Source organism: Amblyomma mixtum, chromosome 2 (assembly GCF_055824585.1).
Source record: "Amblyomma mixtum isolate Tamu chromosome 2, ASM5582458v1, whole genome shotgun sequence".
NCBI lineage: Eukaryota > Metazoa > Arthropoda > Arachnida > Ixodida > Ixodidae > Amblyomma > Amblyomma mixtum.
Genome location: NC_143013.1, coordinates 290,844,274 through 290,869,632, shown reverse-complemented (window position 1 = coordinate 290,869,632; position 25,359 = coordinate 290,844,274). Strand labels below are relative to the sequence as shown.

At 45.6% G+C, this 25,359-nt stretch overlaps 1 protein-coding gene and 1 long non-coding RNA gene across 2 annotated transcripts; both read left to right on the top strand.

Moving 5' to 3' along the window:
• Positions 1-4,775: 4,775 nt before the first annotated feature.
• Positions 4,776-10,161, top strand: LOC149364428 (uncharacterized). The gene is made up of 3 exons (XR_016288618.1): positions 4,776-4,915; positions 7,400-7,539; positions 10,080-10,161. It is a non-coding gene; the product is annotated as an uncharacterized LOC149364428 (long non-coding RNA).
• A 1,230-nt stretch (positions 10,162-11,391) lies between these two features.
• Positions 11,392-23,403, top strand: LOC149364427 (uncharacterized). Its single transcript, XM_089568697.1, has 13 exons — positions 11,392-11,404; positions 12,289-12,344; positions 12,880-12,966; positions 13,051-13,126; positions 14,062-14,117; positions 14,511-14,585; positions 15,346-15,433; positions 16,537-16,613; positions 18,106-18,186; positions 19,127-19,199; positions 20,088-20,179; positions 21,893-21,991; positions 23,293-23,403. Exons 1-13 carry the CDS (start codon positions 11,392-11,394, stop codon positions 23,401-23,403), a joined length of 984 nt encoding a protein of 327 aa, XP_089424823.1.
• Positions 23,404-25,359: the final 1,956 nt, after the last annotated feature.

The following is a 25,359-nucleotide window of genomic DNA, read 5'->3' as shown; positions in this document are numbered from 1 at the left end:
AGGTGGTCTAAATTTATCCGAAGCCCTCTACTACGGCCTCCTTAGTTATGGACACGTGAAGATTCAGGACGCTGAACACCACATACCAAACCATACAGCCGGGAACAATTCACCCACGGCTTTGCGCTCAAGAACAACGATATACCCACCGCGCAATTGCGGCGGGGCTCGCATGAGCTCATTACTTTAGAAAGCGCTTATGAGGCGGGAGGAGTGGACACGGCCAAGCTTAGTCAAAGGGAAGAGAATTGAAGCGGTTTTTCAACTCAGGTTCCCACATTTAATTATAGCTTGGTTATAGCGTGGAAATGGGGTTTCCCTCATTTCTTCGCATTAATCTCGCAGTGGTAATTCGATCGGTAAGCGTAGCACGGGACCACGTTCTTTCACAAGTGGCGTCTTTTTTCGCAAAGTAAATCTGGTTGGAATTAAATCATTCTTGTCATCGTTGTTTTCTTTTGTGCAGCTGCAGTACGGTGCTTTCAAGAAGCGCACACGATCAAACAAGAGACATGGAATGTATGTGATCGGTGTGTGCAAGGGCGGATACTGCACCCTCGGAAAGCATCCACAGAACATCACAACAGAAGACTGAGAAGAGCACTGCATGCAAATTACAGGAAAAATGAAAGCTGAATGGCAGAAAACACAGTAGTACTACTGGGCTACACGCTCTTGCTGCTTTATTGAATAAATGTGGCCTAGTGCAAGGTCTTGCACCTACCCGACGTTACGAAAACCACGCTGATGGCGACAAAACTTATGGGCCAAATGATACAAGCATTTATTCTCCCAACACAGTTGCTGGGGGCGTGCAAAGGTATTTGGGCACAGCGGTATTTACCGTTTATTTAAAAACAGGTTGCTGCAAGCGCTTCCCACCGACGGCGTTCAACTCGGTGTGGGGATAATTCTTTCGAGTTGGTGTGTCTATGATCCGTCCGCTGTAAACTCTGATAGCGCAACACTGGACATATTTGACTTGTTCCTTCATTCTTAAGCTGGGCTGTTGGTAGTAGACTAATGGAAAATAAGAATTACGGTTGCTGCAGCCTCATATACGAGCTTGGACCGCACCGATGAGCATGTTACGAAGTTGAAAGGAATAGGCCTACCAACATGAACTGGTGGGCGAGTTGGTCTGACATATCTAGTGAAGCAGCGCAACGGCACAAGGCCAAGGGAAGAAGAGGACAAACACAGCGCTGAACTGACAACAAATGTTTATTCCGGATGCAATCAGCATATATATACTTCAGCACCTTCGAAAAAAACAACAAAAGAAAGAGAGAGGAGCGGAAGGTTTCATCCCAGTCACTATGAGCATGCAGCTGTATCGCGTGTACATTGATCATATGACATCAGATAGTTGTGCTCTTTCAACGAAATGGCTACGGATGGGGTGCTGATACAATTCTCACCCAGCTTCATGATTTCAGATGCCTCGATTATCTCTCTAGTAAGTTTATCTTTGTGTTTGGTAACTACATGGCTGTTTTTGAATTTCGGATATTCAAAAACAGCCATGTAGTTACCAAACACAAAGATAAACTTACTAGAGAGATAATCGAGGCATCTGAAATCATGAAGCTGGGTGAGAATTGTATCAGCACCCCATCCGTAGCCATTTCGTTGAAAGAGCACAACTATCTGATGTCATATGACCAATGTACACGCGATACAGCTGCATGCGCATAGTGACTGGGATGAAACCTTCCGCTCCTCTATCTTTCTTTTGTTGTTTTTTTTTTCGAAGGTGCTGTAGTATATATATGCTGATTGCATCCGGAATACACATTTGTTGTCAGTTCAGCGCTGTGTTTGTCCTCTTCTTTCCTTGGCCTTGTGCCGTTGCGCTGCTTCAGACATCAACATCACTGTGGGTGAAGGTCATTCTTGTTGGCAATATGCACCGCGAGCACAGAAGGAGCTACTACCGTATGCTTCGGCCCAGTCAAAAACTGTGAAACGCGCCATTGCCAAGCTTTGCCTGGAATCGGCTCTCATGAAATCGTGTTGTCATTCCATGCAAGCGAGCTATGACAAGCAGGTGGAAAGATTACGTTCGGCAGATTTCCGGGCACAATCATCACAGCGGTTGCTGAAGCCCTGTTGAAAAAGATGAAAGCCGTCAAGATGCAGCAGCCATGTTACAACAGGAAAGCGGCTGTGAAACCTGAAGTAGTGCCATATGTGCACAAGGTAGCCCACCACTTGAAAAAAGTGGCCAACAAACATGGCGTACCGGTTGTTTTCTCGGCCCCACGCAAGCTGTCACAGCTCTGCGCGCGCATCGCGAGCAAAGACAAGAGTGGGTGCCGCATCAGACATGCAAAGAAGTTCGTGAATTGCTGCATCGGGGTGGTGTACGAAATACCGCTGTCATGCGGGAAGGCCTATGTGGGCCAAACAGGGCGGTGCATTAATGAAAGGGCAGGTGAGCACGCCCGGTCAGTGAAAGACGTAAGTGGTGCACACCTTTCTCAGCACTGCGCTGAGTGTTATGAATGCCCTCGAGCGGCAGAACATCTGCCACAGGCAAGATGCAAGTACTGCAGAAAGTGCCAACCACGGTTTCATGAGATAAAGATTTTAGGTAAAAGCAAAGACACAAGGGCGAGGGAACTATTGGAAGCATATCATATAAGGAAGAGAGGTGTATCGTGTGTTAGCGATACGTCAGTGAACCTCTACAAATCGGAGATGGCGTATCTTGAACGGTTCAGTAGATAGTGTGGTGTGGAAACTGGTATCTGTCGGCACGTATCCTGGTTTTTCCTTATATTTGCTGCGCTGTTAGTGAATAAAGTTAGATGAAGTTTAGCGCTAGTCCTGTGTGGTCCTCTCTTGTGTTCGTCTTGATTGCGCTACTGTTCTTTTTCTTACAACATGCACCATCTAGCCCAACAAAAAGTTCTTCTAAACCACTAGATAGGCCTACCAAGACTTCAAAAAAAAAAAAAGATCAGTGTTCAGCTGTCATTCACCCCATTATATGGTCTAATTACAATAGGTCTCGCACAGCCTTCCGAGAGCGTCATATTACTGAAAGTGCACACGACAGCACCAGGCGGTGCTCGCTTGGTTCGCACAGGTGCCCAACTGCGGTTTGCACTAGCGACGGGGATGTGATCAACTGATACTGTAAGATCTTGCCTTTACCGATATTCGGTGCTTCGTTCTACCACGAACCTTTCCACCGAGTGGCCATGGTCCTACTGTGTTATAATTTGGGATCGTCCTGGACCCAGTTTTGCAGGTTTTTCCATGTTACCCGTATTTTGTTAATTTCCTGATCTTCTTAGTCTTCATTTCTTGTTTTTCAAGAGAGAATCACAGTGCCTAAAACGAAAGCCAGTCTAATTACAAGAGGACGCAGGACAAACGTTATATTACTTGTCCAGCGTCCTCTCAACATTTCTCCCGTTTTCACTTTGTGGGCTATGATTTAGTTTTGAAAATGTATCACCAAGTCGTTCAAACTTGTCTCCCCTTTTTATCCTTTCCATCTGCTTTGCATAGGCAAAACTACCATCACATTATGTTCAGAGATTATTCCTTCTGTTCCTCTATATAAGGGCAAGCGTGTAACGAGAACGAAAGGACATATTTATGGCACGGACTCGAGGAATATTTACTTTCAGAGGGTGACATTCTGGAGCATAGAATAAAGGCGCCGTTTAGGCATTGAATTGTAACGAATGGCGGAAACGAAAAATTCTACGTCGTGAAAGAAAGTACGTAAACCTCTAAGGCATACATTCTTGCATAAATGCAAAGTTTGTGGAGTTTCTGGTGTTTAACGTCCCAAAGCGGCTCAGGCTATGAGGTAGGCTCCGCGTAATTTCCACCACCAGGGGTTCATTAAGGTGTACTGATATTGCTGGGTGCACGGGCATCTCGCATTTCACCTCCATCGAAATGCGACCGCCGCGGCCGGGATCGAAACAACATCTTTCGAGTCAGCAGCCGGGTACGATAGCCACTGAGCCACCGCGACGTCATCTTGCATAAATGCATTACATCGCGAATTGAAGTTGTTTCTTGAAGGAATGTTGCCGAAGGCAAGGAATGTTGCCGAAGGCAGCTAAAGCGAGCTTTCGCCTGTTCCCGCGAGCTGGAAAAAAGCAGCAGCCGAGGCGCCAGTTGACGTACGATTAGCTCACCTGTCGTAGAACTTAACTGATCAGCTGATGCCTGGTCTGTACCTTTCGTTACGCTGCACGGTGTTGCTGAGAAGCCTTGCGTACTTAAGGCAAGCACAAGGCAAATGGCCTTTGGGACAATACGAAATACCAAAAAACAACTTGCAACAAAATTTGGATTGCCACATTTTTCGCGCGAAAGGTTAGCGTTCTCCGTCGGTGTCGCAAGAAAAGAAGCCGTTACAGCGAACGCCACCTGTACGGAGAGCAACGAAGACAATAATGTGCGAGCGAATTCGAGAAGAAGGTGCCGACGGCTGCGCATGCTGTTGAACAATTACTCCTGAACATTCCTTGCAGAGAAGAAAAAAAAAATAAAAGTAAATCAAAGTACGTCGACTAGGAGTTGTGACGTCGGGCATTATTCTGATTTTTTATTGTTGCGATAGCAGTCATGCGTCTTTTTCAGGCTTTATTTTTCCTTCTCTGTGGAACAGTTCACAAAAGTTTCCAGACGTCTAGCAACGCCACTTCATGGTTGAATTTGTCGCCGAATTCTTCGGAGAAAACAATGTAGCTTCGAAAGAAACAAAAAGGGCATATATCATATCCTAGCTGTTCTATGCAGCTGACTTTGCGTTGTGGGTTTTCCTTCGCACTTAGCAGAAGAAAGTGGCCTTCGTAGCCACGACTGTGGACAACCGTTGTGATGCAATCTGGTTTATCGGCTCTTAGTGCACCCCTTTTCGCTACACTGTTCGTCCTTCATGGTAAGAAGCTTCAAACCTGCAGTGGTTTACTGTGTTGTGTTCTAGCGCGCAGATTTAGCGCACAAAACTTGTATGCTGGGAAGTGGCCCTCGAAGTGCATGAAACTACACCAAATGTCAAGCGCTCCTTTGGAAGCTGCTCGCTTTCAGTGTAATATCAATTCCTATTTAGAGATTACTGAAAGTTAGCGCATGCTACTTCATTGGTACCAGCTCGTGGCGATCTTCCCTACAAGGGCCCAAAAGGATCGCGCAGCGTTGCTCATCGTAATGCATTGTTCTCGACCATCATAAAAGAGCTGATCGCCTGCTGCAACGCCCTCTCACAACGTATACGGAGAGCGACAGCTCTCTTTTATAGACATTAAACTATGGAATACCCTTCCTAGCACATCCATTAAATATGCTCAAAATTTTGCTCCTACAGCAAAAAACTATTTCAGCTCCGCATGAATACTCTTAGTTAAGCTTATTATATACCTACTGTGTGCGTGCGATTCTACAGTAAAACTTAGCATGTATGAACTTTCTTGAATTTATGCAATTGTTTCTGGTGATGTTGATTTCTTTTACACTTGTGTAGATGTATGCCTCTCCCCGCTCTTCCAAGTTAACATCGTGTATATGTCCCATAATTACCCCCAGTGCAGTGTTTGCACGATTGTATTTGACTTTTGGACCCATTATCATAGGCTACAGCTATGGGTCGAGACAGTGTTGAACAAATCTTTACGGGGGTTTCAAGATTACATAAATAATTAAAATTTTGAAGTTAAGTATTCTGCAGTCACGGCAGAGGCAATAGCAGTTGTGCAGAAATGTTGCGCTACATGAATTTTTCAGCTGAATACTTAGTCAGAGTCTGCAACTGTATAAGACATTAGTGTAAGAAGTTGGCTTGTGTTAGATGGCCTCAGCTAAGCAAATTTAATTTTACCTCAGTGTTCTATTTTATTTTTTCGAACTGAACTAAAACAGGTTCATAATGCATGTATGCTACTGCTTTTATCTGCCGGCCTGAGAGACTAATGGCTCACAAGGGCTCGGTGTCGTTTCCAGTTCACGCTGTACCGCTGTTATAGTTTATTTTTCATTTCGCCCCGATCAAAATGGGGCCTGCTATTGATCCTACAAACTCACGCTTGATAGCACAGAGCAATAGCTGCTAATCTAACTTGGGTGGTTTGGCATTTTTTCCAGTGCAGACGTTCCCAAAGCTCTCTTGCTTTAAACTGCCTGCTAAAAAATTGTCTTTATATCGTGTACGTAAGAAATAACACATAAGAGATGATCTACATATAAACTGCATGAGAAAAACGTGGAAACAAAATATCTCTTTCGTTTACAGTCGCGTTTAACCCTGTCAGTGGCATCTGATTACAGTCGCGTCTAACACTGTCAGCGGTAATCACTTCACATGGCCATTTTCAACAAGTTTCAAGATGCTCGTATCATGTTATCCCGCCATGCTCGTTCATGGCCTTTACCCCTCGTACCTTTGTTAGGCATCAATCCGCTTGCTCTAGTTTATGTTTTTGGACTTTGCCGAGCGCACCCTCGAGTTCCCTCATCACAGCTATCACTACACATCTACCATTTGAAATCTCTCGCTCTCTCCTGTCTTTCTTTGTCTCTGTTGTTTAGTATCCTAGTATCTCTGAACAGAGAAAGGTTAATCGACAGACTCGCGTCCGAGGCCTTTGGCCGCGATGGTGGTGGTTGTTATGAACGTCACTTCCACCGTGGTGGGCACCTCTTTGGTAGCCAGAGTTCGATGGTGCGAGTGGTGCGCGCCATCAATTGTGGGATGGACAATTGGGCTAGCCGGTAAAGGTTGGCGTCTGTGTGTTCCTTGTTTCTTTTCTGTCTTTCGTCCGTTTGCGCTGTTCCACTCAAAAAGAACTAGTTGTTGGCATCGCAGACTAGCTCGCCAACGAGTGAAGTTTTGACGGGAGTAGAGCCGCGCATTGAACATGGTGCATGTTGCCAACTCTAGGGCAAGGCTAATATTAGTGTCCGGTGTTGGGATACGCTGAGCTGTGCATACTTGACAGTGTTTGGATGGCGCTGTTGCGTGTCACGTGCGTGCTTCTTAGAAACTTGCGATATGTTGTGTTGTGTTGGGTACTCTGTTTTTGAGCGATACTATTGTCAGGGAAACGGTATCGGATTATGGGATAGAAACTGTGGTAACGCGCTGCGTCGTGGTAGAGCACCCGCTTCGGCTTCGGGAGGTGGCGGGTCCGACTCCCACCGCCGGCCGGGTACCCACCGGTTTTCTCAAAATGGGTTCAAGCTATGGCCCGGCCTGGTGCTCGGCTTCCTAGGGTTGCTGCATAGCTTGGGAAAGGAGCCGGCGCCTTCAAATCCCGTCACTGTGGGCTTGAAGTCGAGAGAGACTTCCAAAAACCCCTTTGGATGTCTCTCTCTGTTTTTTCTTGTCTGTCTTTTGACCCCCTTTTTTTTTCTAATCAAAATTTTTCAGCTCTCTGCCTGAACATTTTGCTGGCACATGGACACAGTGATGCGGTAACCGCAGAAACGACCGCTAACGCAACCGCTTCAGGAAGTTCACGAGTCACCGATGCACCCTGTACTACTTCTTCAGTTGATGTCGGTGCTAATGTAAGCTCAAGTATTTTTTTCCCCCTTTCGAACACAAGGCCTTACCCGGGAATCGGTAACATATTAGTGTGCGGCCGACCTGAAGGCGAAGATGGAAAAATGCGAAGAAGAACAAGAAATAAGACCTCTTGATGTGTTCTGCTAATGGTTAGGTCGTGGAATAATAATCAATAATTCTGCCAATAATCAAAGCTGAAATCGATAACACCAGGCCGCAGAACTTGTGCCGAGAGTATGCATCGACACCGTTTGGCGGGCTAAACAGCAATTTGGTAGACGGGACCAAGAAGAGAGAACACACAGACACAGCGCTTGTGTCTGTGTGTTCTCTCTTCTTGGTCCCGTCTAATGCGCTGTTTTTACGCAAAGAATGTACCAACTAGCCCGGCTTATTCCTCTCTTGGACTAAACAGCAAGACGCTTCTAGTTTAAACATTTGTAACAAACTCTGCTCACTCTATGAAGGGACTTAGTTCTTAATATTTCGTTCCTTGATTTCTTGGCAGAGGGTGCCCTAACAATTCTTAATTTTATTTTTTCTGGTTTCTGTTCTAGCACTATAAGTACTGGCACGGAAGTGACTCATAGAAAGGCCTATAGTACTTTACATTAATTCTGTTACTGCTTAAACTAACGACGCATATTTTCGATGAAGAGTTGACTGTGGTCTGCCGTGGTTGGACAGAATGAATACTATCGATGGTGAAAAAAAAAAAAAAAGCCGATTGCCATTTACAGCTCACCACAGACAAAGACAGAAGAACATGATATGAGCCATGTGTCCCTTTCTCTCGTCCGTGCTCGCGGTACGCCTAAAAGGAACTGCGTTACGAGCAGCCTAAACATACAGCTTGTCGGAGAAAATGTATGGTTTGGATTGTCGTGGATGCAAGCGCTCCTCCCCTTACGCGTCTTTGCTTAGACACACTGCCGCCGTGTCATGTGCGGCAGCCGAGATATTTCAGACAGTTACGGCGTCATTTCCTTTCCTTAATAACCAATTTTCATTTTCATGCTCGGTGGATCGTTTGAACGCGCTTGCATTGTCTGTTGGTGTAGATTTTGTTATAGCTCCGCCTTAAGGGTATTACACGATAGCTTCATTGGGTTAACGCCCAATAATGCGGAATTTGCCGTCCACAGATCCCTGGGAGTCCTCATACCACTCCTGGCTCAGTGGTGCAGCGGTTAAGCGATGCGCCACTTATCCTGCGCCGCTTAACAAGTTAACAGGTTAACTTGTAAGCCTGTTTGGTTGCAGTTTCAAACACTGCCACGGATGGGGCTTGTGAGACCCAGGTTTCTCTTCTCGTGTAGCCTCTTGCAACCAATCATTAATTTCACTGTCACCTGCCACGATGGGCAGTTTGCTCACAATCCGGTGGCGAATATCGAGCGCGAGCTTCATGGAGCCTTCATCATATAAACTGCAGAATTTTAGGTTGTGACGACGTCATAAGGTCACGTGCCACGCGTGACGCCGGTCGCTATTTTCGCTTGCATAAATCCAAATTATGCTAACGGATTAATAAGTCCCTTACAATATTTGATGTGGCAAGTTCATTTGCAACCTCCTACACAACGTGCACGCCGAATAATTGGATATAAAGCCACGACTCTTACAGAAGCCAGATAGAAAACTTTTCTGCCGGCTGGGACTATGCGCTATCTACTTGTTTTTCTACCCAAGATCATGTGACACAAAAATCGCTGTCCCCATCAGTTGAGGAGTTCCTAATAACGACTAAACATCTCATTTGAATATTTGTTTCTGGAGAGTGTTGCCCTGAGGCTGAGTCATCGTGCCACTAGGAAGAAGTAAGCAGGTTGATTGAAACCACGTTTATTCCACATTAGAATGCGCCGAAGGCGCTACGGTGGAAGGGGAGGGGGTACAGGAGAACGCAGGAGAAGGGGTAAGGCGGCCTCCGTTTTAATAAAACTTCCTGGAGGCAGCTAAGTGGTGGCTGCGTGCCTCTCGTGAATGTTGCGGAGCCGATCGCCGACCAGGGAAGAAGTGAGCAGGGAAGATTTCCTCAAGTCAGTCCTTGTAAAACTGAAAGTACGCAGCAGGTTTTCATATAACTCTTCTGCTGCTTTTGTCTTTATTGTTTGGCCTTTTGTTCAGTATGTCATCTTGTTGCTTATTGATGACAGGAAGCAGTAAGCCTGTTGTTTAGTGGACGAGAGCAACATTCTTTCATTTTTTCAGTCAAGAAGCGTGGTACGTCTTATTGGCGGCCCAATATTGATAGCAGGACTACACTGTACACGAATTGTATAGTCCTACACCTGAAAGTTACTCCTAGAATTTACAGCATTTATTTTTCTGGTTGTTTTGCCCAAACGAATCTGACCTCATACAGAACCACCTTCAGAGTAAAAAAAAAAACGTAAATGAAAATACTTTCCAAGTCACATTCGGCTCTGCCGAGTTTTGAACGCCTGTCGTAATCTCCGCTACTGCTGTCTTTACAAGGTGCTTATCAAGTTACACCGCATTCCTTCCCCTTCCTTGCCTCCTTTTTTTTGCCCAAAAGCTGTCGGTGGTGGACAAGTGTACCTGCCAAGAAGACATGACTGATTATGACGCCGAACCCTTCATAGTCTACACCGCCAATGGTAACGTATAACATGAACATTAGCCTTGAATAACGCACGCGGAGCCAACATGTAGCCCGCTAAACATTCCCGCAGGTTCCGGCTTCTTCGAGAGCCAGCCAACGCCCGGTAACTCCAGGAATAGGAGATCATGGGTGAACGACGGAACATTGTGCCGGGTAAGGATACCGAGATGCTTGAAAAACTAAAAAGTTTGAAGTTATCTGGCGGGCTAAGCATGTTATATAAAAAAATAGAGCCTCTGTCCGTACCGCCTTGAAGAAATAGCAAATGAAGTTACCAGATGTGCAACTAATTAGCTGTAGGGAAGTATATGTCTAGGAGCCTGACATTGAGCACATAAGTGTTGTTGCAATTGCGCTTTGAACGAAGGGCTGTATACACTGTAGGCACATAAATATGCACAGTTGTCTTCAGCGTTTGTCTCAGGATTGTACTGTTGCTCCTTTTTTGTTACACTTATCTAACTAGAACACCATAGGATCGGCGCGGACATTTAGCATTTTTAAGTCTGTATTCTGATGACGCCCTTTATTAACAGATCCTAATTCGAGCAGAAAACCATCTATGACGTCAACGTATTAATTCATTAATTAATTTACTTACTAAATAATTCTAAAAGTTCTTGCTCGCATTACATAGTGAGAGGAAGATGTCTAAGTAATGCAAGTAGTGAACAAAACAGTGATGGAAAATTAAATTAGAAAAATGAAAGTACTAGGATTGCCTTTACAGATTTCTCCAGTCTTCGCAAAAGTACCTTTGCCCAGCGTAGCCAACAGATGCGTCACAGCAGATACGATAAAGGTATCGGTATCACACCGTTGACGCCATTGATGCCGTAGCAACAAGTTTATACAACGATATGTTTATGTCCCGTGTCCTGTTGGCACTCCTGAAAATGCGATGGAGGTGTGAATAAATTTGATAACTTTAGAATACTAACATAATTTGTAATAATGACTCAATTTATAAGGCTACTGGGTTAATATGTTACTAGCACTTCGGGCAAAGAGCAAACTATGGCGATTACGTCCGTATAGTAATCATTGGTCTCATGACTACCCAGATTTCAGAGAGAGCAAGCACTGGCGGCAGAGATATAGAGGTGGGCGTCTGTCGAAGCGGAAACTGCACCAAAGAGAACAAAACCACTTACCACGTGACAACTACGCCTCCGCGTGGTAAGAGTTAAACGATATCAAATCTCGTTTCACCTTTCGCCGAACAATGAACAGGGCCCGTATGTTGTAATAATTCATTTTGTTTTCACTTTATCTGGTCGCAATGTGAGTCGTGAAGAAGCAACATGAGGTGGGAAAGCAAGCGACGAATCATATGCTCATATAGTCTGGGGGCCGAACCTGCTCTAGACACCTTTTGTGGCCGCCGTATCCAGTTCCTACATGTAACAAGGACCACGCTACATCAGTCCGCGTTTTTCACTCACGAGTTGTGGCGCCCTCTGGGGAGTGTGCGAAAATTTGTCTGTTACCCAGAAATCTTCACCATCACGGGTATCGTGAGTGTATATCTGCATCGACGAACTTGATCTATATTTCTCACGTCCAACGCCGCCGGGAGCAGCAACCAATCAGGGAGCACGAAATGAACCGACATCGAGATAAAACGTTACAACGTACGGCCGCGGGACTCCTAAAACACAGCTACGCATTTTTCTCCGCCTGGGAACTAAAGTGGGAACGAGACGGATAATTCAGGGTATTGCAATGCGCAGCCTGGCCAAGATATATTGCTATCAAAGAGGAGCAGTTTGAAGCGATGTGTTCTCATTGACTTGTTTGAACCCTCTTTATTTCTTCAGAACCTTGCCTGCAATATAACATCCCCTACGGCTGTCTTGAAGTGAATTAAATGTAGCGAGGTAATAAAGCTTGTGAAAACGGAAATTTCTATACAACAAAGTTACGGGCTTAGACACAATACTGAGCGCTGAGACTATTGCAAATTTTTTCTCTCTTTTTTTGTGGATTTCATCGCAAAGACATATACATGACTTGTAGTTCGGATAAGTTTCGAGAGGCGTCTTGTGCTGAATAATCGAAAGCACGAGCTGAGAGCAGTTCGACGAAGCACTTACATCACTCTTCGGCATTCTCTTTATAGCCTACGATCCATATCAATACCACTGCAAGGTACCCGTGTCGGCATTGAACAGCAAGGTAATCGATTTCTTGTCTCTGTGTCGGCTCAGCACTTGCATGCTGTGTCTCTTGCTCGAAAAACGATGCTGATTCTCGCGTGGGAGAAGATGAAAGCTTGCAATGAATTTTGAAAAACTGATTTTCGAAGGAACTATAGCCTGCTTGTGAGAGTAGCTCGAAACAAAACCTACTCGCTGATATACGATCTATAGGCACTGTTGACTCCAATAAAAAGAAAAGAAAGGTATCCAATCCGACGCGATGAAAAAAGGAAATCGCTTCCATAGCTTCGTATATTAACAGAGATCTACACATAAGTTTTTCAAAATATTTTTTCTGTGGGCAGTTTCTTCTGGCCGCAGCAGAAGTAAAGCACCGTTCTTAAGCAAATAAAAATTAGAATGTTATATGTTCTAGTAAGAGGCTATGAGTCTCAGAAACACAGATGTGCGTTTTCAATTAAACATTGATTTGAAATAAATCGCACGTTGATTGAGACAATGAAAGAAAAGAGGAATTGACCAAGTGCTTTTTTCTTGCTTCTTAGCTCCAGGTAGCAAGTCAATGCGCTGGGCGCTGCTTTGACTCGAAAAAGAGGACCTGGGTTGAAGCAAAACTGAACGACGGAAGGTTATGCATCGTAAGTGTCTGCCCGGCCGGATATTGCGGCTTCATTGACATAAGTACCATCTGGCACTCACATCCCGCGTGATTTCGTTCCCAGCTCGTGAAAGGAAGCGGTGATGGCCAGTACCTCAAGAGATCTGGAGTATGTCGCAATGGCAGTTGCGTCACTGCAGGTATGGGAAAAAACTGTACTTGAAGCGTATGTTGAGGAGTGAACTTTTTACAATACGTAATCCTTGCTTTTTAATGCTATAGAATTTAGATTCTCCTCACGCAGTTCCTGGTTTCTCCTTAATCAAATTACCTGATTGATTGAGAGTGGTCACGTGACTTTATGGCGTCATCACAACCTCTGTGGCACGTGGTAACCTGGCCACTAGATTGTCAGCAACCTGCCCACAATGGCCGGTGGACGCTCAAAATTAGGAAGTTGGCGCACCCCCTTAAGTTGGCTCACCTCCTAAAGTTGCCCCCCCCCCCCCCCCTAAAGTTGGTCCACCCCTTGAAGCTGGTCCACCCCCTTAAGTTGGCCCACCTCCAAAAAGTGGGGTATTAAAGTTAGAAAGAGGCTTTTGAACTCACACGCACACGTAGGAGAACGCTGAGGGGAGGCGAAATTGGATAATAGCGAGACATTACGCCAACTGAAGCTGTGATGACGCGGTGTGTAAGTAGATCCGCTTGTGATGCTAGATTTCTCGCAGGGAGACCGAGCTTTAGCTTGCCGCGAGGCGAAAACTGACTCTGCGAACTACTTTCCTTCTGTAGCTTCCACATTGCCGCACTCGCTCTCGCGTAGAAGCTACCAGCGGCACCTCCACGCCCCTCAGGACCGCCGCTAATACGAGATTCGCGCATGTGTCCGCCAAATACGCTCCTAAGAACAACTCGCGTTGTAATAAAAACAATCTTTGGGCTTTCCTTCCCAGTGTTTTTTCCCGTTCAAACTACTAAACCTTTTGTACTCTGATCGGATGGTGAACTAAATACAGACAACGTTTTCTCTTTCATGAACATGCTGTGGCTGTTGCGAAAGCAATCAACAAGAATTATGTACTGTTTTTTATTGGACCACACGAAGTAATCAATGTGATATTTGGCCTTTCAGATTGGAGACCATGGCGTCATCGTTGCAAGATAAGTTACGTGAGAAGGAATGGCCTCGTAAGTAGCACAGCGTAGATACGAGTTCCGACCCACGACAAGGCAGTTCTAGCGTAATTATATTTTAACTCATGGAGGACAATTACGTTGAGAACTAAGCCCTGCGTACTGCGTAAAGATGACGCTAGAAAGAGGCTTTCGACCTACAAAGTACAAGGAAAGCGGCTCCGAAATTTGTTTCTCTACCAACTACTCACCAGATCTGCACTAGAGCCACACGCGTGTCCGTCTCCGTTATTAACGAGACGCCCCTCACATTACCCACAGATTTCGCTGACCGCCATATTTGCAAATAACGGAGGTTGTAGCTCTGGTTGCAATGCGAAAACGTTCGCTCCCACAGTATGCCTGCAAATGCTGACTGCATTCGATGTGCTTGGATTTCTATTACAGACCTTGGCGGAAAAGTGCAGAATTCAATGCGAGAACCGCAAGAAAGCAAATGTTCGGGACGGTACACGATGCTGGGTAAGAAGTCAAGCGTTAATATACAAACTCTAATATACCCAAAAGCGTTAATATACCCGGACAAACGTTGATATGCCCAAAAGGAGCCAGATAATCAATTTTTGATGAGAACGACAGGTGGATAGAGTTTTCCTCAGTGTACTATCGGGGACAAGTTTGCGGGACGCGAGTTCTTGGAAAAATGTTTATTGTAGCCCTGCCCAGTCGCCGGATATTGTTACCAGAGGAAGGAGCATCTAGGCCTTTAATACCTACACACAATATCAGGCTACTGGGTGGTGAGGTGGAGGTAGAATAGCCGTTTTTCCAAGAACTCACTTCCAACACAACTTTCGTTCCCGATAGCACCTTTAATGGTGTAGTGGCGTATTTATGAGCGAATCTTGGAGAAATGGGCAATTCTGATGTGTGCAATGCATTTTCTAGAACTCTGTTTCGCAGTAAAAAGTGGAATAAGAGTGTTTCTACAAAAGCGTATTCCCCGCTTGGGAAAGTGTGTGCGTGTGCGGGGGGGGGGGGGGGGGGGGGGGGCAGCTTTTCTTAAATCCACCGGTCATGTTATTTGAGGCTACTTGAGAGCATGGATACTCTACTAGAAAGGACGTCAGCGTGACCACGTAATGAAGCGCAGAACGGCTGACTCTAGCCAGTTTTGTATTGGTTTAACCTGTTAGTTATTTCTCGATTACGCCATTTTTCACAAATTCATCTGCATCTTTCGGGCTTATCTAATCCTGTTTCTTGCGAATGCCGCTTGTAGCTCAAATATGAGAGGAGAGTAAGTGCCCGTGGTGTTGACGACATCATTGTAGATGGCATTTGCAAGCACGGACATTGCATCATAACCCGTGAGTAAACGCTTTTTTCTGGTTGCTGGAATATTTAGTCTTGTATATTTAATGAGAATGGGCTGATAGCCATTGTTCTGTTTCTTCGTGTCTTCCTTGCTGCAGTAATGCCCTTGCTTGACAGATAGTGTTCCTGAGCATCGTTCTTAACCTTTAATTATACTAATCAAATGTGTGTTGAAAGCCACCGCAAAGTATGCCCTACATTTAGTTTCTGCGTTTCGAGGAAACCACAGCGAAGAACTTATATCAGCTTAGTGGAGCACCATCATTGCCCCCTGAAACTACTCCAGACTTACCAACCCAGAGCGAGAATCTTGTCTTGTGCTCTTGTCTTGGGCTCTGAGCTTACCCGAGTTACTCGGGTAAGCTCGGGCTAGTTCGGAGGAGCGTCGCGCAAGCTCGGGTAAGCTCGGAAGAGCATCGCGCAAGCTGCAGCCAATGAAGGCAGGAGAAAGGGGGCAGTTAAATAATGATTGGTCGCGAGAGGCTACTCCAGAGCAGGAACATGGTTCGCACAATTCCTACCGGTGGCTGTGACAGAAGCAGTCCAGTGCAGTGGCGCATCGCTCAACCGCTGCCCCACAGCGCTGGTAGTAATATGACGACTCGCCGCAATCTATGAATGTTAAGTAGAGAATGACCAATGCTGCGTATATGCGCGTTAACTCACTAAAGCTATCACGTCATACCATTAAACTGGAGCTTAAGTGTCCGCTCCAATTAAAGAATGAACGCATGCTTTCGCACCTCTACTCAGTTTAATTACCTAAAACCGCTACCGCTTTTTTTTGCAACACAATTTTCGGTATTATTGTTTGTATTCTCGTTATTCTTAATAAAGGTGTACACTATTTTAAACTTTCGGTGTTCGAAATAATTTAAGAATTTTGCCAGAAAAGGTTCTTTTACACCTGAGCAGTGCGACGCTAAAGAAAGCGCACTGAAATGCGATGGAGTGACAAGGTTGGTCCAAAGGGCGGCGATTTTAGGTTTTGATTTCATGCTGTGTCGTCCTTAACTAACTTCAGCTTTAAGTTAAGTGTAATGTTGTTTATGCGAACCTTGCAGTATAATTGCTTTACTTTCTACTCTTCATAAAGCTCCCACCATTCCAATACTGACAGTGCAAGTTCCTGAAGAAGGGTGCAACCACTTTTTGGCGTCAATAAACTATACGGTAAGTATTGAGTTCACTAAGAAGTTCACCTGTGTAATTTTTAGAAGGCAAATTACAGTGGGGTTAATCAGGTGTTTGTGTAACTAAAGGTGGATTTGGCGAATAATGTTTTTTTGCGACAGCTGCATGCGTTGTACGTTGTGATCAAAATATACAGTTTTCAGCGCCTTGTCCATGTCCTATTTTTTGCTTTGTCGGAGGCACATAACTGCATAACAGAATTTTGAGTCTAATCTTTTGCATAGCAAAAGAGCTCAAGTACATTTCTAGTATCTTGCTTACAGTTTTAGGAGCTCTGAGTGCTCGAAGTTGAGTCGAAATAAGTGGAGGTACGCCGAAAGGAAATATTCAAAAATAATGTTGCCCACAAAAGCACATGCTTAAACTCTGTCAGATAAATTTTATAATGAGGGGTTAAATCAGATTTTGTTTCCATTAGTAATTTTCTGAATAGAAAACAATGTTTAAACAATATTTCAACCCTAATCTATATTCTCTGCCCAATCTATATTCATGCCATGGAGTATCATTGGTTCATAATCTAAATGTTCAAGAAGAAATAAAACACGAAATACATATTTGCTCCTTTATTTCATTGGATGTTCAGTTGTGCAACTTAAAGTTCACTGCCTATCGTGGAAAGATTCGGCCACAACGCAGTTATTGATTCCAGTAATGTGCCATTAGAAGTAGGTTAAGGACAGGAATGAACATTGTCACCGACAAGCTGCTGAGCGTTTAATGAAGAGCTTCATTAGGCACGACAGCCTCAGAGAACAGGCTCTCGAGGGGGAAAAGATGAAGCGGCCCAGCCTACCTGCATATCGAAGCCGGACATGGGTCGGTTAACCAGTAGGACCGCATGACGGCGCCAGTAGAGCGGCTAGCAGTGTGACGACACGCATACTTGCCCACATGTTCCTTGCACAATCATGCAACTGCTTGACATGGAATAGAATTTTACTGTATTTCCAAATGACTTGCCCAATTAGTGTTTGCCACTCCTGCCAAATTTACTACTTTAAAATATTTAGATGCCATAGCCGACACCAGTTTTTGAGCCCCTACCCACTGACAGGTTTTGTTTTAAGGAAACAGAAGGTAATTATTTTGCCGTTGAGTACCTACGCTGATCAACTTAAACACACTGTTGCAGTGATTACTACAAGGCTAGTGAGCACGATCCTAAACAAGTTCCAGCCATGCATGGTTTATATAAGTTTTCGGAGACATCTGAAAGACAATCAGTTGACTTGTTGCTGCTTTCAGTAAGAGGCTATGATATTATATCTCGTTCGTCCTTTGAAGTTTTTGTCCATCGCGCTCCCCTCTGTTCATGGATGCATTGACTTCGCGTCTGCATATCGTAGCGACCAATATTTTACATATGTGCTTAAGCAGCCGTGTAACTGCTCCGGACACAAGCACTGGTGAACGACTTAGGACTTCCTGACGTGAGCATTTCTAACGTGCGTTTTCCTTTTTGTTCCAGCACAAAGTCGAGTCGACCTGCAATGCATTTTGCACTGGCCCTGAGCGATACAAACCCCTTCAGCCTGGAACATCATGTGCGGTGAGTTCGGAGGAAGATAACAACAAGGCTTGTCTTTCAAGAAAAATGGCTGCTTTGTGGCAAAAGTAATTGGATGGCTTAGAAACCTCCACTGAAGATTGCATTTTAGACATTGACTTTAAAATTTAGTGCTTTATAGTGGCTTTGCACGATAGTGTCTTACAAAAACTATTGGTGTACCGTAATGAAGACGTCAGCCTGTGAATGACACGCTCTCCATCAGTTGTCGCACCGCCCCTACGTGCCCTTTAACAGAATGAGTAGGTGCAGGTAGCGCGAAATGTGAACGCTTTTCTCGCTTATTGTTGCGAAAGCAACACTACGCTAGTGGCCGCGCCATTTCGAAGAGCTGAGGAAAGGCCATACTGCGCATGCGCGAGGAGAAGTGACGTCACACGGCGCACAGCTGGCGCGCCGCCGCCGTCGCTGCGCGGGTGACTCAGAGGTGCCGCCGCCGCGCTCGCCAGTTGCGCACGCGCAGTAGCGGCGCATAGCTAACGTGCCAGGGCCGCCGCCGCTGCCACGCGCTCTCCATCGCCTCTCTCTCCTCGTTGCTTTAGCAATCTTCCAGTTTTTTTTTTGTATTTTTCTGTCACTTTAACAAACCTCTTGACGCCATCGCACGCACATGCCGGAGTATATGTGTATCCCCTCCTGGGCCATATTTACCGCAGTCGAGCGTCTATATGGCGTCTGTACATGCCTGAGAACTTCAAAGTAGACTCAGGAAACTGCGATAAACACCTTTGCAGCCACTGGAAATGCTTGGGGGCAGCATAATAGCATTGTGTGGACGCTATCCGCTGCATTATTGCAAGTGGTTGCTATCGAATTCTGTCATCTCCTAGATGCCTAGGAGTGCTTTTTTTAAAATACGTAATCTGCGCGTACAAGTAGTGTAACGCTGCGGTGTTTTGATGCGGATTTCTTTCTCTTACAGCTGAAAACTACCGGGCAGTGGCAAAAAGTAACAGAAGTCGGTGAATGCGTACGAGGGAGTTGCGTACCGAAAAGTACGTGAGTCTGAATTGTTAACGCACAGAAATAAATAGCTGAGACCTTGGGCTTGATAACTGAAGAAAAAACTGACGTCTTACTGAGGCGTCGGAGTACCGACTGTGGATAAAACAAGTAAAAGTAAAAGAAGTTAATAAAATATTTGCACAAAAAAAAACAAGCCAAGGATGAAAGACAAAAAGAAATGCCGAACGTAAGAGCCGCCGCGATGGCTCTGTGGTTATAGCGCTCGGCTACTGACCCGAAAGACACGGGTTCTATCTCGGCCACGCCGGTCGAATTTCGATAGAGGCAAAATTCTAGAGGCCCGTGTACTGTGCGATGTCAGTGCAGGTTAAAGAACCCCAGGTGGTCGAAATTTCCGGAGACCTTCACTACGGCGTCTCTCGTCGCCTGAGTCGCTTTGGGACGTTAAACCCCATAAACCATGAACCGCAGAACGTAAGAAAGAATAAAATGAAGAAAGGAAATAGTGAGAAAAGGCATAGTAGACAAAGAGGAAGTTAAAAAAGCGAAGAGAAATCCAGTACACCTTGATTTAACGTTAAATTTGTCAATGCGACAGCACCAGGCGGCTTCAAAACATATAAACCAATGTCGGTAACCACAATGCAGCACAGTTACACAATTTAGACAGCCAAACGTCTTTCTCGGATAGGCGATGCGATGGCGCTCTCCTATGCGATGTGAGTGTGCGATGTGTGTATGCTAGCGATGTGTGTCTTTATGCTATGTGCTGTCTCTGGGTTGTGTAAATATCCCAGTCAATTAATTATACCGCAGCGCTGAAGGTAGCTTGGCAGAGCTCGCCGTCACCGATGTACCGCTTTGTCTCTTCCTGTTAGATGATTTATATGTATATGCATCTCATTATCTCTGCGCAGATCCGATGGAAACTCCACCGCCGCATCAACAGGTAGATCGTACGTTGCAGAACTGCCGAGATAAAAACTTGGTGACCGTGCAGTCAAAACGGGTATGTGCAACATGCAATGGCTCTCGAGCATGTCTCACCGTAAACTATGCTAAAATCTTACTCGCCGAAAAATGGCACTTTGACCATTAATTGAGAACGGGGGGGGGGGGGGGGGGGGCTATGATGGTTGGTGGAGGGCACGTGATATGCACTTTTTTTTTTCTTTTCCTTAAAATTCCTGGCTATGAGGCAGTATACATAAGATGGACGGGACAGTTACAGGACGATGGCCTGGATCGCGTCCTTAAAGTGAATGGGTTTTATATGTTGTACGGCATCTAGCGGTAGATCCTTCAAGTCTGGAGATGAAAAATGGCCGGGGATGAGCGGTAGCTTTGCAGTGGGGACGTAGACGCGGTTGTGGTGGCTTATATGGCTGAAAAGATGTGATATGACTGATGCTCCTAAAGATGATTTATAACATTTACCAAGAGGCAGAATCGAAGAATTTTCCTCGCGTTTCTAGGACAGGTTGATTGGCGTTAGATTTTAAAGCAGAATATATAAAGTGTGTTGCATGATTTGGAATTTTTTTAACGCCAAAGAGAGGTTAAACTGGTTAGGGTTCCATACCGCTGACGTTCATTCTAATTTAGGAAAAACGAATGTTACGTATGCTAATCTTTTGATGGATCGTGCAGCAAATCATACATTGCTACATAAAAACCAAGGGTGCCGTAAGCGTCATTGGCAATGTTAATGACCTGGGTTGAACATGCTAGATTCTGTGTTAGAATAATGACCAAGTACTTACAGGAGGAATGACACTCCAGAACAAAAAAAAAAATATTCGGAAGAAATGCGCGACTGTCTGGGATAAAAAGCAATAAAACAAGTTTTAGTAACATAAACAGACATTAACCATAGTTTGCATCAAGTTTCTACTTCCGTAAGAGCGGGCTGAAGGATGTCTTCGTCAGCACTGTTAGCGTTATTGCCTTGTTACAATAACTGCAAAGATGTCTTTCTTGTTGCATTGATTTCCGAGACGGTGTGGACGGATGCTGCATCGTTTAGCCGTAAAACATAGCAAAGATGCATTCATTCCTGCTCAATTTTGCAGACAGGAGTTGAGAGAGAAGGGTTGAGAGATGCTATCGAAGGTGAGGGGTGACAGGTTAATCTTGTTATAAACTCGGCCTACTGTGGTAGTATAACTTAACTATGAATTGTGATGGGTGAATTTTGAAGGTGGACAATTATTATTTTTTCACACCTTTTCTCTCCACTGTTGATTCTTTGCGAACTTAGTGTAACTACTATTTCTTACCGACGAAGACATTCTTTCAGCTTCGTTCTCTTTACCCCGTTCAAAAGCCTGCGCCCAGTTTCTGAAGTATTTCTACAGTGCAGACACTAACAAAAGCCTCCAAAGTGACAATTAGATTTGCTAGCCCTAGACACGTTAACGTCTCTAGGGCTAGCAAATCTAATTGTCACTTTGGAGGCATTTGTTAGTGCCTGCGCTGTATAAATACCTCAGTCTCTAGGGCTAGCAAATCTAATTGTCACTTTGGAGGCTTTTGTTAGCGTCTGCACTGCAGAAAAACCTCAGAAGGCTGAAACCAGACGAAACTAAATTTGTGTACTCAACAGCACATCATGTACGGCATTAACAACGAAGCGCTGTTGCAGTGATCACGTCACTGTACATGACGGTTGTGCATGAGGCAGTTTCTCAATACTTGAGAGCGGCGAGAAATATTGACGCAGCTTGTTCAAAAACCGTTTCAGCTCGTCGTGGCAGCATCCTGCCAGGTTGAGTGTAGCTTCGGCAGGTTCGAGAAACGCAAGGATGGAGTCAGTTGCTTGGTGAGTGCCATGTTTTAATGCCTTGTTCTTTTCTGGGAAACATCTGCATGGCTATTTGCGAACGTCGATGGAACTGGTCAAGACTTCCGTATGTTTCACGACAAAACCGAAGAAGATGTGAGCGAAGACAAGTAAGTAAAAGGATAGCGAAAAATTCTGCTCACTTTGCTTTATTCGGACCAGTTTGATATATAGCTCTGCAGTAACGGATGCAAACATAATCGAGAGAAAAAAGAAGAGTAAAAATTTAGAGTACGATAACGCTGTGGTACACAACCATATTTTTTAATAAGGGAGTAATTACTCATTGAAATCCACCCAAGCGCAGCCATACGGCTACAAAGGAAAGCTATACAGCTTTCTCAGAAACTTCGCAGTTAAAGAAAAACTCGTCCTGGTCCGGGGTTCGAATCCGGGACCACCGCTTCACCGGAGCAGTCGCTCTACCAATCGAGCTAACCAGGACGGCAAGCTTATGCGCAGTTTCGTAGAGTTCTTTCAGGTTGGGCCACCGCTGTAGGCAGAAACTGCCATTGGCTGCCCGCCTTACATTGACGGGTGTTAGCAGGGTGCATTTATGCAGTCTTGCCCAATATTGAAATGGAAGCTTAGCTTGCTCTCAGAAAAACTTTATTTTATTACATACATTCTTTGAACCTTTCAAGGTAAAGCCAAGCTGATTCGTTGACGATACAACTACTTTGAAAACGACAAGTGGCGTGGCTCAGGTTCTCACTGATACACTAAGCGTTCGCTAGCGCTAACGCTAGAAGTAAATGTATATACATTCAAGAGAATTCTTCGAACATTTTTGCACAAATGGTTCCACAACATCTGTTCGTGACACCTGAGCACTGTGACTCCCTGAAGAGCTTAACCAAAACATGGCCATCAAAGCACATTTCTTGACCAAGGGTTAGTTACGCTGTGTTCCACACGTAGGCAGAAGATTGAAATAGTAATGTAATAAGCTGTTCTATACCACTTCTCTTAATTATTGCCCACTGGGCGTAGTTACACAAAGAGTCATTAACTAGCCCTCTAGGGTAATCAAGAGGGCGATAGAGATGCGTTTTAAAAAAACAAACTTCAGTACTGTTCTAGCTGATATTAACTGAAGTAAGCCCAATTTACAAATTTGTTTTTGCACGGGAGCCACCCCATATCTTGAGCCATAGATTTTCGCGATTACGGATGCTGTCAAGATTACATTGCACACTTGGCTCAGTCGAGGTTATTCTGATGATATAAGCATCGAAATGGTGCTATGAACAGTTTTTACATTACTATTTCTTTTCCAGCTGGAGTACAGCCATATGAAAACAGGAGAAAAGACTTACTCGGTAGGCGTGTGCAAAGCTGGCCACTGCACCCTCGGAAGACATCCGCGGAACATCACAACGCAGGACTGAAAAGGGTTGCGTGAGGAGAAAGAGAGGGAAGGAAAGAAAAAAAAAAGTGAAATGAATGATTGAAAAACTTTTTTGTAGTGAAAGGATTTCTTCCGGCGTAGGTAGGGCCCTCAGTCCAAGGCCCCAGTGACTGCCGTCTGGCGAGCTGTGTCGATCAGCTTGAGCTGTTCTTCAGGCTTCTATCAAGACAGAGCAACCTACCACGGCTCCAACGTACCAACAGCGGAGTAATAGGAGGCTGCGCTTTCAAATGCCTCTCATATGTTTTAGAGTGCAGATTTTGGGCATCCGTTTCTGCGTTTCGTGGCGTCGCCGTCGTCCCTCGTAACCAGCTGCGCAGCCGGTGCAGCGCGCTGCTCTAGCTGCGCGCGCTCCTGGCGCCATCTATCCCGCAAGCCCAAGCCAAAACGCATAGCCGCCGCCGTTCGCGTAAAAATTGAGGGCACTTACAACTGTTTACGTGCCGCGAAGGAGAAAGCATTGATGGGTCATCGTGAGTCTTCGACCTCGACGCAGGCTGCGCACTGAGAAATGAAACGTAGATGCGCCTTCGAACACTGATTCCACAAACATAGAATCCATGCACACGCCTCCAATTATTAAATAAACCCCAGGGAACTAAGAAGGGAGATCTTAGGGTATCTGTTGTTTCAGCCAACTTCTTCGCTTCGGCGGCCGCGGCTGTTGCGACGCGCGTCTCGGTCCCTGACGGGCTGATCCAAACATACCTGTGTCCCTTCTAAATAATTGTTTTCACCACCACCACCACCACTACCACCACCACCACCACCACCACCACCACCACCACCACCACCACCACCCACTCTTTCTTCTTATCTTTAAACTCTCCTCTATCTGCACGTGGCAGCGGTGGTAGCTCGGCTTGAGCCAGTCGGCAGGCCCGTGCACTTTCCTTTTCATCCTTCTCTCAGTCGCAACAACACTACAGAAGAAGCAGAAGAAATAGTCTAGCGCTTGCGCTCGGCAGCTCCGGTGAGTGATTCGAAAACAGCACTCCTAAATTATGCTAGGGGTAGGGTCCATCCTTCCACCTACCGACTACTGACCCAGAACCCACCCTCTTTCTGCAGCACTGAGCTCATGTGGGGGCCCGCGCACTCTGGAAACCCTGGCAATGGGACCGCCGATTCTTTAGCCCGATGGTCTAGAAACCGGGCACAGGCGGACCTAACGTGGATTTCTCAAAGAAGCGTGCATGTACCTTCGCTAACTCATTGCGAATGCTCATACCGAACGGCAAATATATCCCCCCCCCCCCCCCCCCCCCCCCCCCCCCCGCACTCTTCCCTCACTACCACGGGGCAACACCTATGGCGCCGTCTGCAAACGCCGGCCATACCTACCCCCTCTCTGCTATCTCACTACCGACCTATCCCATCTTCCTGCCCTCTTTGCAATGCACATAAGGAAAACCTCACTCGTATCCTCCTGGCCTGACCGGCTTCGTGGAGCCGGTGCCACTCCAAACATGGGAGGACTGGGAGATCTCACTACGCTCCACGGATCCGACAAGACAGAAGATCGTCACCAGCCGCGCTTCCAGCGCCATGGACATTTTAGGCATGAACATTTGAGCGTGGTGGGGTCGTTCGGAGACCCAGCGGTCCGAGGAGGCCCGCATTCCTCTGAAATGCAAAGTTTCTCTCTTTCTCTTACCACAAAGGTCCGAGTGAAACACTGGGGCACTCGGTTGGAATAGCTGTCGTGAGCTAGCCTCAAACCTGGCTAAAAGACGTATGGTATATGCAACGAGAAATCGTAAGACACCACCCGCAACGGTGTGCGAGGAACGGCTGCGTCACAATTTTATACGAAAATTGGTTTTTGAGGTAAGTAAATGGTACAGTAACTCTCACACATCTCGGTGGACACCTCACCCTTGCCTTAAGGGAAGAGGTAAAGAGTCCGGGAAGGCATACAATTGAAGGCGCATAT